General features: G+C 43.7%; 1 protein-coding gene across 2 annotated transcripts in view; it reads left to right on the plus strand.

Annotated features, from left to right (window-relative positions):
- The window catches only part of LOC128733202 (cadherin-99C), a 425,982-nt gene that overhangs the window by 323,026 nt on the left and 86,766 nt on the right, over positions 1-16,190 (plus strand). For both annotated transcript variants that reach the window (XM_053826915.1, XM_053826923.1), the window contains one exon: positions 14,727-14,915. In XM_053826915.1, coding sequence (XP_053682890.1) covers positions 14,727-14,915 — 189 coding nt within the window. The remainder of the gene's footprint in view (positions 1-14,726; positions 14,916-16,190) is intronic.

Here is a 16,190-nt window from a genome sequence, read left to right on the forward strand (position 1 = left end):
TGCAACCTCTTTGCTACTCACTTCAAGCAGGCTTTTAGTCGCGCTCCTGCTTCCTCAGAACAAATTGCTTCTGCTGTTAGAAACAAACCTAACGATCCAAGTAGCATGCTTTTGACACTTATAGTTGCAGCAACTTGTTTATAACTGAAATTAGTCATATTTTGGTTGCCACAACTGTTTTGTAACAACTGTGCTAGTAGGGGAAGTCATCAACCTCAACGTCTTTCGTGTAACGGAGGAGATTGTGAAAACTGCCATCGGAAAGTTAAAATATTCGTTAGTGGACCTGCACTTGACGGTATTCCATCTTACTTACTTACTACCTTATGTGTCCATGCCCGCCGGTTCGGCAGAACAAAGGGTTGAAGTCAGAGATCTCCACTGCTGACGGTTACCCGCCATGGCTTTTACCTGTCGCCAGAACAGGTTCTCGTCTACAGCCCGGATGTCGTTGGCTGGGCTGCGTCGCCATGAGCCTCTGGGTCTGCTTCTTCTACGCTGTCCTTGTGGATTCCAGTCGAGTGGTTCTCTGCAAACCGCGTTCGCTCCGTTCCTCAAGATGTGTCCGATCTACGTCCACCTACGTTTACGAATTTCTGTGGCTATCGGCCGTTGATGACACCGACGCTGGAGTTCCTCATTGGATATCCAGTTATCAGGCCACCAGGCTCGAATGAGGTATCGCAAGCACCGGTTAATGAATACCTGCAGTTTTTGCGTTGTCTCCGCCGAGACGCACCACGTTTTGCAGGCATACATCAGCAGTACGGATTTAACGTTTGAATTAAAGATTCAGGTTTTCGTACGTAGAGTGATCTGGTTTGAGCGCCAACTATTTCGCTGACCTGCAAAGGCACCCCTGGCCTTCCTGATCCGTGTGGCTATATCAGCCTTGGTACCACCATCGGGCGTTGTCTGGCTACCAAGATATTGAAAAGCTTCTACCTGCTCAAATTGTTGTCCCGCTACTGTGAAGTTGGTGGAATTGTCAGTGTTCATAACCATAGACTTAATTTCGCTACATTGACTGTGAGACCTGCTGCCTAGGAGCTCCCCAACTAGCACCAAATCGTACATCAATAACCGAAAATTATCGTAAATAACTGTTAACAAATTCGGAATCGTAAATACAGTTAAAGTCCGCCCAGGTTGATTTTCAGTAGTAAATAATGAAAGTAGCTGACATACATACGATATTCTGCACAGAATTGTATAGCAGTACGGAGCGGGTCGGGCTTAATCGGATATTGCCGTATATAATTACTTATATCGATGAAATGCGTATGTTTATTGAGTGAGAAAACAACTACTGATTTAATGAGTATAATGCTGCAGTACTCAAATCCGCTAATATCAAACATTGGAGGTATTCCAGATTTCAAAAAACATGAATTGCCCCGAGAAGTTATACCATTATTAATTATACATGATTAAGATAAATACAAACTTATTATTACTTATTATAACTTATTAGACTTCTTTTCGCTTTTTTAACACATTCTATTAACGTAAACATTGTGATTTTGGTAAGTAAAACGGTAATTTTTCCTTCATTATTCAATACGGTCTAGCAAAAAAGGGCCGACCTGGACCGATGTGTTCTCAATTAATTTCGATCTATACAAAATTTGATTTGCTGCTTTTGAGCAGTTTTTACGTTATTGACATTTGAAAAATGCATATTTTTCTAGAAAAAATGCCTATAGCTACAGTACCGAAGGAGATAGCGACTTGATTCCTTCAAATAAAATATGCGTATTCATTGGATGTGAAAGTGCTCAGAAGGCAAGATTTGTGAGAAATAAACACGAAAGGAGATATTAAGAAAAAACGGATTTTTCCAAAAAACTTTAAATTACTCCATCCTATCAACCATAAGAGATAGGACTTTCACTTCTTCAGCCAAGTAATTCAAAATTTAACGTTCTTTAACTTCACTGAACATCTGATTCAGCTAACTTAAGCAATAAAAAAATTTATATTTTGCACTCACCTACTAATGTCATATACACCAAAAAATGCAGAAGTTGAAATAACAAATTTTCTCCGAAAATACTATATACCTAGGACTAACGGTTTTAGCGTAATTTACTTTTGTCCACCTAGATTTGGGTTTCATCCCACGGTGCGCCAGCAGTAACCCTTATGGGGCCGGACAAGACGCCGTCGTGCAAAACCTTGCACGAGAACGCCTCGTACTGAGCCTTGATGAGATGGACTAGCTTATCTGGAACTCCTCTACGCCTAAGTGCGCCCCAGATGTGTTCGTGGTTGAGTCGGTCAAACGCTTTTTCGAAGTCAACGAACACCAGAAGAAGAGAGTCCTGGAATTCGTTGATCTGCTCCAATATAATGCGGAGCGTTGTGATATGGTCTACACATGATCGACCAGCGCGGAATCCAGCTTGCTGCCGCCGGAGCGTAGCGTCGATCTTCTCCTGGATCCGGTTGATGATTACCTTACAGAGTACTTTGAGAGTAATACAGAGCAACGTGATACCACGCCAGTTACCGCATCCTGCGATGGCGCCTCCGAGTTGACGTGATTAATTCGACAAACTGTAGGCGTCATACGCTGCTGGTTTTGTTGGTCTCTGACATTTGAAACTCGGAAGAGTTATTCAAAATGTTCAGTCCATCGCTTAAGCTGTTCTGTACGGTCAGTCAGTAGCTGACCAGCTCTGTCCTTTAGCAGCATCTTTGTATTCATCTTGGCACAACTAAGGCGGCGAGAAATATCGTACAACAAACGGATATCACCATTGGCGGCCGCGGTTTCTCCTTGTCGGGCTAGGGAGTTAGTCCAGGCTCTCTTGTCCCGCCTACAAGCACGTTTAACATCCCTCTCCAGTTCGGCGTATCGTTGACGGGCAGCTGTCTTAGCGGATCTGGTCCGCGCTCGCTCAATGTCGGCTTTCGCCTCTCTCCGCTCGACGATCTTCCTCCAAGTTTCATCCGAAATCCATTTCCTCCACCCGCTGCGCGTTTTGCTGAGAGTTTCATCACTAGTCGTGATGAAGGCGTTCTTGATACCGGTCCATTGCTCTTCGACGGTTCCACCAGGTGGCAACTCCAAGGCTCGAGATTCAAGTTGTTCGATAAAGGCCCTTTTCACCTCAGGATTCTCCAATCGGCGGACGTCGTAGCGGCACCCAACTTTCTCCTCCCGTCGTTGGACACGTGCGACGCGCTGACGTATCTCAGCGATAACAAGATGATGGTCGGATGCAATATCAGCGCTGTGTTTGTTGCGTACATCAAGAAGGCTCCTTCACCATTTCCGGCTGATGCAGGTGTGGTCGATTTGGTTTTCTGTTCGGCCGTCGCGGGAAGCCCACGTGACTTTATATACTGGTCTATGGGGGAAGAGCGATCCACCAATGACCATGTTGTTATTACCCCAGAATTCTGTAAACAGTTCCCCGTTTTCGCTCATCTCTCCTAGGCCATGGCGTCCCATGACGCGTTCAAGGTCCGCGTTGTTTGAGCCAATCTTCGCGTTGAAGTCGGCCATGTGGATTTGGATGTCCCCCTTCGGGATTTTCTCAACCACGCTGTTCGGCTGGCTGTAAAAACTATCTTTCTCCTGCAGGTCGGCAGCATCTGTTGGCGCATAGCACTGGATTGCTGTAAGGTTCCTAACCCGTGTTCTGAATCTGGCAACGATGTGCCCCTGGACTCAATAGGAATCCAACTCCTCTTTCTCGAGTAGCATTTTCACCTCGTATGCCAGAGTAGAGCAAGACTTGCCCGGTTGATGTCCTGTGTTCGCCAGTACCTGGCCAGCGGACCTCGCTCAGCCCCAGGATTTCAAGCTTCAGGCGGCTAGCTTCCATTGTTCCTATATTCCATGTTCCGATTTGTGTCCGTGTTTTCATGCTAAAGGTCGTTGCCAGTAATCCAGAGAGTATATTATTCTTTCTTCTTGCATTTTCGGTTACTTTTTTGTGTTCCGGTACAGTAGGCTGTTAACCTAAGGTCCTTATACCGTTGATGGGGCTGCCATCTTAATGTGGGCGGGAGCCACTATGCCCCCTTTCCTGTTAGCATACGACAACCGAAGTTGCGTACCCCAACCGGCACCTCGTGAAGGTAGGAATAGGAGTTAACGAACAGAGGTTATGGAATGCACATGTTCACCCTTTGCCAGCCAGTATTCCATCTTGCATCCTAAAAAAGTATTCTACTGTTCTCGCTAGACCTCTCTCACTATTTTTCAATGCTTCAATCCAACAGTGTAAGTTCGCTACTCTATGGAAAGAATCAGTAATGTTCCCTGTATACAAGAAGGGTGATAAGCGCAACGTTCAAAACTATCGAGAGATTACATCGTTATGGTCAAGTTCTAAAGTAATCGTGAACGACGCTTTGTTCGCTAGCTGTCGGCACTACATTTCCTCAGACCAGCATGGTTCTTTCAAAACGTTCAGTCTCCACGAATCTCGTCGATTTCGTCTCGTTCTGCCTGCGCAACATGAATGAAGGGGTGCAAATTGATGCAGTGTACACGGATCTGAAAGCTGCGTTTGATCGGGTGGATCACGGCGTCCTCCTTGCTAGGCTGGAGAAACTGGAAGTTTCCGCTCCGTTCTGCAAGTGGCTACACTCGTACCAAACACACCGTGGGCTGAATGTGAAGATCGGATCAGAGTTTTCCGACTCGTTCAGCAACATCTCTGGCGTACCACAGGGGAGCAACCTTGGACCCTTGCTCTTTTCTCACTTTATAAACGAACTATCAGCTCTTCTGCCACCAGGCTGTCGATCTTTTTATGCCGACGATGTAAAAATCTTTAAAGTAATTAAAATGGACTCCGGCTGCATTGAACTGCAACACCTTGTGGACAAATTTGAATTGTCAGATACGCCCTGATATATCTTCGTGGTAGGACCGCCGAAATCTCCAACCATGTGAGGAGAATTGTATCAAGAGCTGTCTTCGTTGTTCAACTTCTCAAGTGCAAAATCGATGCTACTGAACTTCTGCCCTGGATTAACGTGTTAACATTATGCGTCGACGGCTCAAATCTCGAGAATTTCTTCAGCCTGCATCGTACGCAATACGGAAAACACGGCCAGGCGATGTGCAGTGATTTCAATAACATGTATGTCCGTGGTTTTGACAAAATTTGCATGTTATGAGAAAAGTACCACGATTTACCCTGGAAGAACCTGTGGGAATTCTCGACTGGATTAAGAACTGAACCATATGATTTTACTCAGTGTAAGGGATTGTCGTCATATTAGCTCTTAGATAACTCTAATTGGCGGGCCGGTAGCTGATGTTTGAGGAGCATTAGCATGTACCGTCATTAGAAAAATGCAGAGAAAAAACCCCTCTTACGGTCATAATCCGAATGTCCAATTTGAAACCTCCCTCACTCATCGCATGCTACGCTATCGGTAGACCGTAAATCTTACCCGCATTTCATCCATTATATCTTATCCCCGTTTATGCAACAAAGTACTGTCGATTACCGTAAATCGTCCAAAATGGATCCGTTGTATGTTTAAAAGTGTGTGCTAAAATATCGATGCTTTTTAGCAGTGCGAAATGTGGTCCCCGTTCGCTGACATGCGCTAACCTGCAGCCAAACGTAAACTTCGGCTGGATTGTTGGGGCACGAGTTGGCGGGACGAGAGGTCTCCCGTCAATAGGGGCTTAATTTATGGAAAGCGATTAGCTTCCATGACTTCTGACACTTTAGGGCTTACGACGATCGACGGAACAGATAGTTTTCTGCCCGATGATCCGGATGTTTTGCAGGTGTTCGCGAAAGTAACTCACGCAATCTCTACAAATCACGCAGTCGGTCCGGCTCGTGGTCACTATCTTGCGATGGATTTGGTTTGGTACATTTTGATACGGGTTATCTATGAAATTGGTTTTAGCATGTAGATCCGGTTCGATATCCGCCAAACGAGCAGCCTACTTACGGTGTGCATGTCAAGGAAACGCTCGCGGTTCGTTCGTAAATGTGAAACTATGACCTATCCAAACGACATACGAACAAAGATCCTCCTTCCCCTTCGTTGCATTTAAAAGGAATAGGAAAATCAGACACGCGAGAGCGACCAGATTCTCTGCACAAAGCGGAACTTGCCTCCACAATTTCAAATCTATGTACTGCATCTGTAGTTGCCAAGTTGAGCAGCTTAGTATGAAATCATGTCCAGTGCACTTTATGTTGTGCTTCTACTGGTCCAATTTATTATAGTCTCCTTGAGACAGACCGGCTTGAACGATAGGCAATCTTAAAATCCAACAAATGTGAACCTGATGGCCACAATTGCCAACTTTACCACTTAGAGGTGCACACGGTAGGGTAGTTTATATTTCGACTACTCGAACGTGAGTAATGGCACTGTGATTTATCAGAAAATAGCTCCGTTCGCCCCCGTCGAAACCTGAAGCTTGCAAGCTTGCACGGGGAGGTGCAATGCCGCCATAAGTCACCTGCTATCTGCACGAATCGACACAGTCTCAGATGTTCCTCGTGCCGTTTTCGCTTCCAATGATCCCGTTCCTAATCTAATGCTGCTCAACCGCAGTCGAAATGACTTTGCTGGGAAAATGCAAACATTTAGCTGAAAGCCAACTGCAGCGACTGCAACGCTGGTGCAGACCGGTAACCGCCAACCGGTAAACTAGACATTCCCCCCAATCAGCAGCGGTGAATGTGAATATGCGCTGAAATGAAGAGTCGATTAGACGGTCCCAATAGAGGCGGCACATTCAGCAAACATATTAGCCCAGAAACTCGTCGAGGGAAATGAGCTTCGATGAATTATTTATGGCCACTTTGAGGGTTTGCAGCAGGTTGCACCGCACCGCACGGAGTGCGCGCACTTCCTCGCAGCGTAGAAAGTCCCGGTTCGGTTCGGTTCGGGTCGTGGTAGAGTGTACGATATGTGTGACCCATAATGACACTGCCATAATTCTTTCCTCCGCCCATCCATCCTCTGGGGTAGAAGCAATTGGGCACAAAGTGAAAGGTTCTCCTGTGGGAGCATTCCCTTGGAAAGTACAAAACCAGATCGAAAGCGGAAAATAATTCTCTGGGGGGGATGGTGATTTAAATGGCGAAATTTGTCAGGAATGTGGATATGAGTAGTTGTTGGTGGTGGGTTTATTCGATTAGAGTTGCATTAGAGAGCAATGATTTACAGTTCTGTCAAACAGAATCCGCTTTTTAATCGGGTAGTTTAGACTGGAAGAATTTACCACGCGAGATTATTATTTGCATTTGATCTTGACCGCCTGAAGGATGCTGCATATGTGCTGACTATAGTCGGCAGTTCGGTACTGAAATTGCATTCCTTATATGTCAGTTCGCGTCGCCCTTCAATGCGATACGACAGACCGCGGTCAAATCCCGGTGTGAGTTCGCAACCTCATTAGGAGGCTCATTCAGGATCGTGATAAATGATGAAAGGTGCGCTGATTACATACTGACTAGGACTGCTAGGAAGATCGGCGCAAAGAATCAATGGCAAATGCTTCATTTATTCATTTCCAGTTGGTCGGTTACTGTAGAATCTGCCTCATCAGCCTGATTCATCGTTGGCAAGTCATTCACGCGTATCATCCGACATCGTAGCCCGGAATATTACACCCCGGCCGGCAGTGAGTGTAAAATGTCCGAATAGCTGTAACCGTCTAAGCAAACATTGCGTAGTCAGCGAGGTGAATAGTGTTTCTCTTTAGAAAAGTGTTTGTCTTATAGAATAAACTTTTACAGACAAGCTTTGATTCATCATCTACTGTGCTGACAGGCTAAGTTAAATTGTTCTAGAAAGACTGGTATTTTGCACTCGAAAGTAATCATACTTTGAAAACAAATCATTTACAACCAAGCTCCGGCATACAGTGCCAACACAGTGATTATTGAAGATACGGTAAAAAAAGGGAAATTAGAAAACAAAGACGAATTAAAGTTTTATTCACACCACTGCACAGTGGTCCAAACAGCGAAATACGTGATCGTGTGATATTGCGCCGAAACGTAAAGTTTTTCGCATGTAGGGTAAAGAACTAGTTTTAAGCAGTCTAAGCGGGTCACTGATTGTTTTACCTTATTACAAGCGATGGGTTAACTAAGTGGGGGATATCAGCATACCAATACCAATCTTCTTGCTATCTTTAGTTCTTCAAGCTGTTACCATTGGAAGACACTATTGTTGAGCTAAACTTTTGATTTTTCGCTTTAAAAGTTGGAGCGGTGGAACTAATTTTGAACACACCGAACCCATTTTCACCCGCAAGGTGCTATTTTAAGCAATCCTGAAATCTGAATTTTTTTACGTCCCATTAAAAAATCCCTCGAACTTTTCCCCCTATTCAGTAAGTTCGCGTTCCTATCCGCGACCTACTAATCGGCATCTGATGCGTAATCGGCATAGCGTATCGGCATAGATGCGTAAAATGCCATCTGTCTAAATTGTTTATCGGGGCATACACTCGCCGCACCGTTCGGCAAACGGTATTCGTCGTCTCTTTTATTCTCTGGTGTTCTTATGGGAAACTGCGAGTTTGACGTCTCACTCGCTGTTCATAAGGATGGTGGGAGAACAAAAGAGGCAAACATAGAAGTGCACACGATCTAACTTTAGAACAGTGTTGTCAAAGCAAATAACATTGAAACACATCGTTGCTTCATTAAATCACTGAGAAAATCTTCGAAAATTATTGAAAAAGCTGTCTTTTGTGTTGTTTTTAATAAAGAAAAATTAATTATGAACATACATTTCTCTTGAAAGTATTGAACCACGTTTTCACCATAGGAGGTTTCAGTTAATTTCAAACTTAAAATTCTTATTTCCAGAACTGAAACAGTGTCTTGGCAACACGATAGTTCATCAGTTGTGCTGCAGCTGCTGCTACTGGTGAACAGGTTCCGTCAATTCAGAATTTGTTTTCAGTTTTGTTAGAAAATAATAAAACTTTTGGCTAGTGACAAAGCCTTAGATAATAGAAAAAAAGATAGTGAATAATATGGTATGTGACAATTGAGTGCTTGACTTTCAGAGTGGTTGTAATCAGTGCTGAAAATTTGATGAATTCGTTAGTAGCGAGGTGGCGATTGCTGAAGAGCAGCTGAAAAATGTACGTTTTTGGACAACAATTTTTAATTCATCATATTTCTTGTCGGAAACCCAGTAAATTGTGTTTGTGTGAATCAAATGTATGGTTAAGTGATTTGTGAAGATGATCCTATCAAAAGATTTTGAAAATATGAATAAAAAAGTGCATTTTCGGGTCATTTATGTTCAACTGATTAAAATAGGTAACAGTGCTTAACTCGTTCCTTACCCTAGTGCCTTTAGGAACATTTCTTGGTATAACAAGCTCCTTCTTGTGAGAGAAATCTTTGGGTGATTTTATTTTCTCGTATATCCGAGATACAGGTTCGGTACTTTCTGCAAAGTTATAGTAAATATTAATACAAACAACTTTGTCAAATACACCATACTTGTGTCTCTTCATGGAAATTATCTATGAAGCGTTATTCGTGGACCAACCCTTTAAAACAGTTTTTAACCCCTGACTTGTTATGGTCAACTTTTACGTGTACTTAGTGTTCTAGAAAGTTATAGTTGTTTTAAAAATCCATCTCAGTCATGTATACAGAACAATTAAAATGTACTTCAAATGGAATAAACGCCATTTTGTTCACGTTGACAATCCAGCAATTTTTTCGCCTACTTTCGAGTCGAAAATAAATGAAGACTTAAAATTATCTGACGCAATTAATAAGAGAAAAGCTTGTAAAAAGGAGAGAGCAATGCATTTTTTGCGAAAGGAGAGATCAATGCAAAATTGAACAAAATAGACTTAAGTTAGTTATTTGGAAGTTTTTCTCTTATTAATTTCGTCAAATAATTTTAAGTTTACATTCATTTTCGAATCGAAAATAGGCGAAAAAATTGCTGGTAACTTAATTTGTTAGAAAGAGATTGTCAACGTGAACAAAATGGCGTTTATTCCATCGGATGTACAATTTAATTGTTCTGTAAACATGACTGAGACGGATTTTTAAAACAACTATAACTTTTAAGGATACAAACAGATACAGATAATTGACACTAAACGTATCGCCGTAAATAGGGGAAGAGAGGAGGCACGAAGAGAATCTCTCATTTGCAGATACGTCGAAATGAAAAAGTACCCGAGAATTGATGTAAACAACAGAGATGACGTCAGTCTCGCACAACATTCTACGGGCATCTGAAAGCATATACCAAGGGTATGTAATCATGCTATCTCTTTCTCATGTAGGAGTGAACAGAGCATCCTTCAACTAGCTCGCCGGCAATTAGAATTTCCATTGAATAAAGTGTCACTCGGACCGGAACGTCAGAAAAAACGGTTACACAGCAATCATATGCATTTGACGTTCGTTTCCCACCTCTGGCATATACATTGTGCCGTACAACGATGATACCAACACTCCTATATACTTTTTAGCATGTTATGTACACAAACGTACCGCTCAGCGGAACGATTCATTTGACGGTAAATGTAGCAGGGTGATGGATGAGGAGAACGCTGCGCGGGTATCCAGGATGCGGGATGCCACACGTCAGAACGTTGAAAGACTCAAACAGAAGAAGATGCAGCGGAACCAAATCTTCCGGGAGAAAAAGCGTTACCTGGAAGAGCAAGAATATGCAGAGTTAGAGCGGCTGCATCGTTCTCAGAAAACGCGAAAGTTCAACCAGAAACTGAACGGATCCCGCAAAGGCTTTGTGCCGCGAGCCGAAATGTGTCGGGATAAGAATGGCAGTATTCTGACAGACAATCGTGAGGTGATAGATAGGTGGATGCAGCACTTCGACGAACACCTGAACGCCCAGGCGGAGAACCATGGCGGCGGGGAAAGCAGTTTCAACGAAGCAACAAACAAGGAAGAGGTGCCAGTCCCAACGATAGGGAAAGTTAAGGAGATCATCAAGCAGCTAAAGAACAAAAAGTCAGCTGGGAAATATGGCTACACAGATGGGAACAGCTACCGGAGGTGTGGAAAGATGGGGTTATCTGTCCGATCTATAAAAACACAGGTTGGACCGTGAGAACTATCGAGCGATCACCATTCGTAATGCCGCCTATAAAGTGCTGTCCCAAATCATTTTCCGTCGCCTATAACCAATTGCGAACAGATTTGTGGAAACTTATCAAGCTGGCTGCGTTGAAGGTCAGTCTACAACGAATCAAATATTTACACTACGGCAGACCCTCCAAAAGGTCCATGAGTACAGAGTTCCCACGCACCATTTGTTCGTTGACTTCAAAGCCGCATATGATACCATCGACTGGACAGAGCTACGGAAAACTATGGAAAAAACGGAAAAAAACTACGGAAAACTATATATTATCGGCAGAACATCTGTGACGGTGGCTGAAAAGTACACCACACTAAAGCGCGAAGCAGAAAAGATTGGGTTAAAGGCAAATACGTCTAAAACATAGTACATGCTGGCCAGTGGAACCGATGCTGATCGACGCCACTTGGGCAGTAGTATATTGATCGAGCGACGGCGATGAGCTTGAGGTAGTCGTCAAATTTGTCTACCTTGGCTCACGGATAACGGCGGATAATGACACCAGCCGTGAGATTCGGAGGCGTATTATCAGCGGAAGTAGTGCTTACTATGGGGTTCACAAGCAATTGTGGCCGAGCAGACTAAGCCCCCGTACAAAGCGAACCCTATACAACCCGCTTATTAGACCGGTTGTTCTCTACGGGCATGAAACAAGGGCAATGCACGAGGAGGACCTGCGAATGCTTATAGTTTTCGAACGACGAGTGCTAAGAACGATCTTCGGTGGCATACAGGAGAACGAAGTATCGAGGCGGATGATGAACTCGCCCAGCTCTTTGGGAACCCAGTATCCAAAAGGTGACTAAATCTGGACGGATATGATGGGCAGGGCATGTTACAAGAATGCCAGATAACTACTCAAATCCAGTAGGAAAAAGATGACCAGGAGCCCTGCGAGCAAGATGGTTAGACCAGGTGGAGCGAGATCTGGTATCCAGGTGGCTGGAGATCTGGGATCTGGCCTCGGTATCCGAGGGATTGGGGTGCGGTAGCCCACAACCGAGTTACATGAAGGCTTTGTCCAAGGACGGCAAATCACTTAAGTAAGTAAGTTACAGTTTTAGCTGTTACAAAACAAGTGCTGCTAAAAAAATTAGTTCTTCATCCGAACAATCTCTAGAAGAAGTGCATGAAAATCGAATAGCCTCAAAACGCTATGACGAATCACATCCCCCCTGTTCTGTATCTTGCGGATACTCCTTGCGTGCGTGAAAGTTTCTACCGAAAACGGGATGAAAATCACTTATTATGGATGCCAAAAGTGGCAACATTCCGGTTTCGTTGGGATTTCCGATGCGATAAGGAAAAGTAAGTGGTTCTGCGAATAAGTAACATGCCAAAGGGGGTAGAAGAGAAATCACCCCAAGAAAGGTGGTGACGGTTCTCTTGTCAAATCTGCAGAACAAGCTATAAACGATGGAGAAGAACAGAAACGGATGAATCAGGAGCTGGATATGGAGATTTTGAATAACAGGAAAGAAATGGAGTTTAAATGAGCCATAGGAATGAATCGAATGCTGTTGGAAAAGCAGTTACTCTTAGAGGAATCAAAGAAACATAGAGTAATGCAAGAAGCCATTCTGCAAGCGCGACCTGATTAGCTAGATCGAACGAAAAAGCAGCAAAAGTCATTTGCGGACACAATGAAGGCGATGGATGAAGCAGTGAAGCGATTAAAGCAATCCGCCTCGAAGAAATCCATCTATACCGGTGAAGGAACGTCTGGGGGAAGTAAAACGCGGAGTCCGAAAATGCAAAAGCTGACAAAGGAGAATCTGGAGAAGCTCGAAGAAGGGCATAAAGAAGATAGCGATATCAGTGAAGACACCGAATACGACAACGATGGCAAAGAAAGTCTACCCGAAGATGGATCGGACAGTGAATCTGATGGAGGTTCGTAAAAAGGTGAGGAATGAAAAGGCGTATCCTTTCGAAGAAGTTCTATCGATTGAGTCGACACGGGCAGGGGCAAGCCCAAGTCGGACCGACCAAGATGCAACTGGTCACGCGAAATGGATTAAGCCAAAGGTTGTCAATTGTCTCGGAAAATCCAGAAGAATGGCCCTTGTTCTTTGGAATGTACCAAGCGTCCAACGATGCGTGTGAGTACTCGGATATCGATTACCTGTTGGATGAGAAACAGGGTTGCCGGAAAAGCCCAAAGCAAGTCGAAGGAGCGGTATACAACCACAGCGAAACCGGAAGTCGAAGTAGACCAGTGGCGGAGCAAGCCCTAGCACGGTTGTTACAAAGTTGTTGTGGTAACCGAAATATGACTAATTTCAGTCGTAATCCGGTTGCTACAACTAAGTGGACCTAAAATACTAAGCTACTTGGGAGGTGTGTCAGCGCACAGATCATCGTTTGCTGTATTACCAGAATTTCAGAAACCTGTCGCACGCAGACCGAATGAAAGTCGTCGATCGTTGGAAGCTGTGCTATGTGTGTCTGAATGATCACGGATCGGTGTCCAAGTGCTAGCTGAAAAGCAACGTCGGAGGCTGTAGACAACCACATTGCGAACTTCTCCATCCAAAAATCAAGAAATGTATAATTTTGGTTTTTGAGAAACGATTTTTAAAAATTCAGGATTGAAAATGGTTACAATTAAATCGCTTTAAAAGGGAAGAATGCATTCTGCGTAAATTCTGAAATTCGCGTAAAAACCTGTATTAACTCCAAAATCTCTGAAAATTTCTGCATCGATCATCCGTCACCAAGTTTTCATTCAAGACTTCAGTTTCGAAAAATTTCTTACAATATTTCGATCTAACCGGTTGAAGGGAAGAAATGGTTGCACTCTTTTCTTTACCGGTTTACTTTCAGGACATCAAGTTATTCTAGATTTAAAATTCAAATGATAAAATCAAGCGAAGGGATGAGATAGTTTCACACTTTTACGAAATGGTTTTCTTTCAGGACATCAACTTGGTCTGGGTTTTAGTGAAATAAATAATTCCTGACCTGTTGGAACGGAAAGAATCTGTCATATTTTTTTCTAGAATCGAAGTAAACAGTGACAAGATTGGTTCCTTGGTTTCTCGTACTGATATACAAAATATGACCTCCTAGGTATGTTATTATTGCAGTAAATTTTGGCCTCTTTTCACGAGGGCATAAGCGCTGTGTGCAACCGACAAGTGGTACTGGCGCAACCATGCCGTCACCCGTTAGTTAGGCTTGCTACCTAGCTCTAGCGAAAAAGGTTGGATGCTTAACACGAAAAATTGTTTGCATAATCCCCTGAAGAAATTATGCAGCGTAAAATGATTAATTGGAATAGATGAGCGCATCTTTGGTTTATGACTAGCACTGACAGTACCATAGGAATGAGGATAATAACGCTGTGCCGGAGCAAAAAGTGCTTCCAGCAGCCACGACGCGACCGGGAGAATGTGCAAAGGATGATGATGATGATGATGACTTGTTCCTTTTCAACATATCCCAGTGCACTATGGGGGTTCACTTTAGTGCAATTTATTTCAGCCACCAAAGAAAAGCGACGGCTATGATCGAGCAAATAAAGAAATTTTTCTGTTTCACCTCCTTAGCCGAATGTTATTATTATTGGAAACTACAACGTGATTTATAATGTTTATTTTAATTTCTTTCTCTCGCCACAGTCCACCCCAGTCGGTACGACCATCTTCCGGAGCATCCAGGCCCAGGACAAGGACGCCGGTGTCAACGGACTGGTTGAGTACTTCGTCGTCGAGGGCTCCCAGCAAAGCATCTCGGACATCGCACCCAACACGCTGACAGCGGCCGACGGTTACGGAGTGTTCGCGATTGCATATCCACACCAAGGACAGGTAATTATCGCTGATGGTCGTTAGGAGTAATTGGGCCCAGTGCAGTTCTGCTTTGTTTGTATTTTCGTTTAACCAAAGTTGCTCGGATAACGAGCTGCACATTGCAAGTACGGTTGCGAAAATGACCGACTTCAATTGCAGTTAGGGTGATTCATAGGTATTGTTTTAATGCAGTTTTTCTATATGCTGAATGGAATGAACCTATTTCTTTAGTTTATCGAATTATGGTTCAAACCTTTTTGCGTCATTTCGAAATATTGATGTAATTTTTATATTTTTTCACAAAACACCGATCGATTGAATATTAAAGTCTATTGAACAACTGTAGTTTTTCAATTATTCAACCCATAAATTACACTTGTTCGATACACAATGAGTGTTGCATAAATCTTGTTTCTATAGTGCCGTATTGTATTGCATTGTATTGTATAACGTTGTATGCGGACCCTTAAGGGCTCATAAAACATCATCATGAAAATGTGAAACAGATTATTTTTAATGGTAGAAACATGAAAACCATCTAGAACAAAAGTGAAACATTTCAATGAATGACATTTTCTTTCTCTTAACAAAAGCACCATGAACCAATCTATCGGCAGATAAACCCGCCAGATTCTGGGGAATTTTGCAACCAGTACCGATCGGGTTGGTTCCAAATATCGGTGAATGTGTCAAGCTGCCAATCGGGTAACCCGAGGCACTCGTGAAACGTGAGGAGGCTAAGCACTTTTGTTCTCCATCACTGCACGAACCGGGGGAGACAGGCGAAACGTAAAGCGGAAAATAATTGAATCCAAAGTTTTACCGCTATGCCCGTACACTTGACTGCAGCTCAGGACACCGTCAAAGTGTGAGGAGTAGAGCTCAGGAAGCCGGTAGCGGACCAGAAAACCTCGGTCGTACAATCAACCAATTTTGCCCCGGTAATCGGGAAGCGGCCATCGTCAGAAGTTAGGCAGGCGGTATGCTCCGTTTTACAATCGGTGCAGTTGGCACGATTTCACTCGGTTTGGAGGCTATTAGCCGAACAGCGGTGGTGGAGCAGGCTAGAACCAAACCAGTAGTGTTTGTGGGCGGATAGAAAAGACCTACATTTGTGCGCATTTATTCCTTCTACCAACGATCGACCGGCAGCTGCCGGCAACCCATATCTGTGTCGGCCGTCCCGGAAAGATTAAGATAAAAGCCGGTCCGTGTCATAATCGAGGCTATCGGAGCTCAATAAATTTTCAATTAACACAAATCTTCCAACCGTCGGTCGGCGGTGTGAATATT

The sequence above is a fragment of the Sabethes cyaneus genome, chromosome 1 (assembly GCF_943734655.1).
Source record: "Sabethes cyaneus chromosome 1, idSabCyanKW18_F2, whole genome shotgun sequence".
Taxonomy (NCBI): Eukaryota; Metazoa; Arthropoda; class Insecta; order Diptera; family Culicidae; genus Sabethes; species Sabethes cyaneus.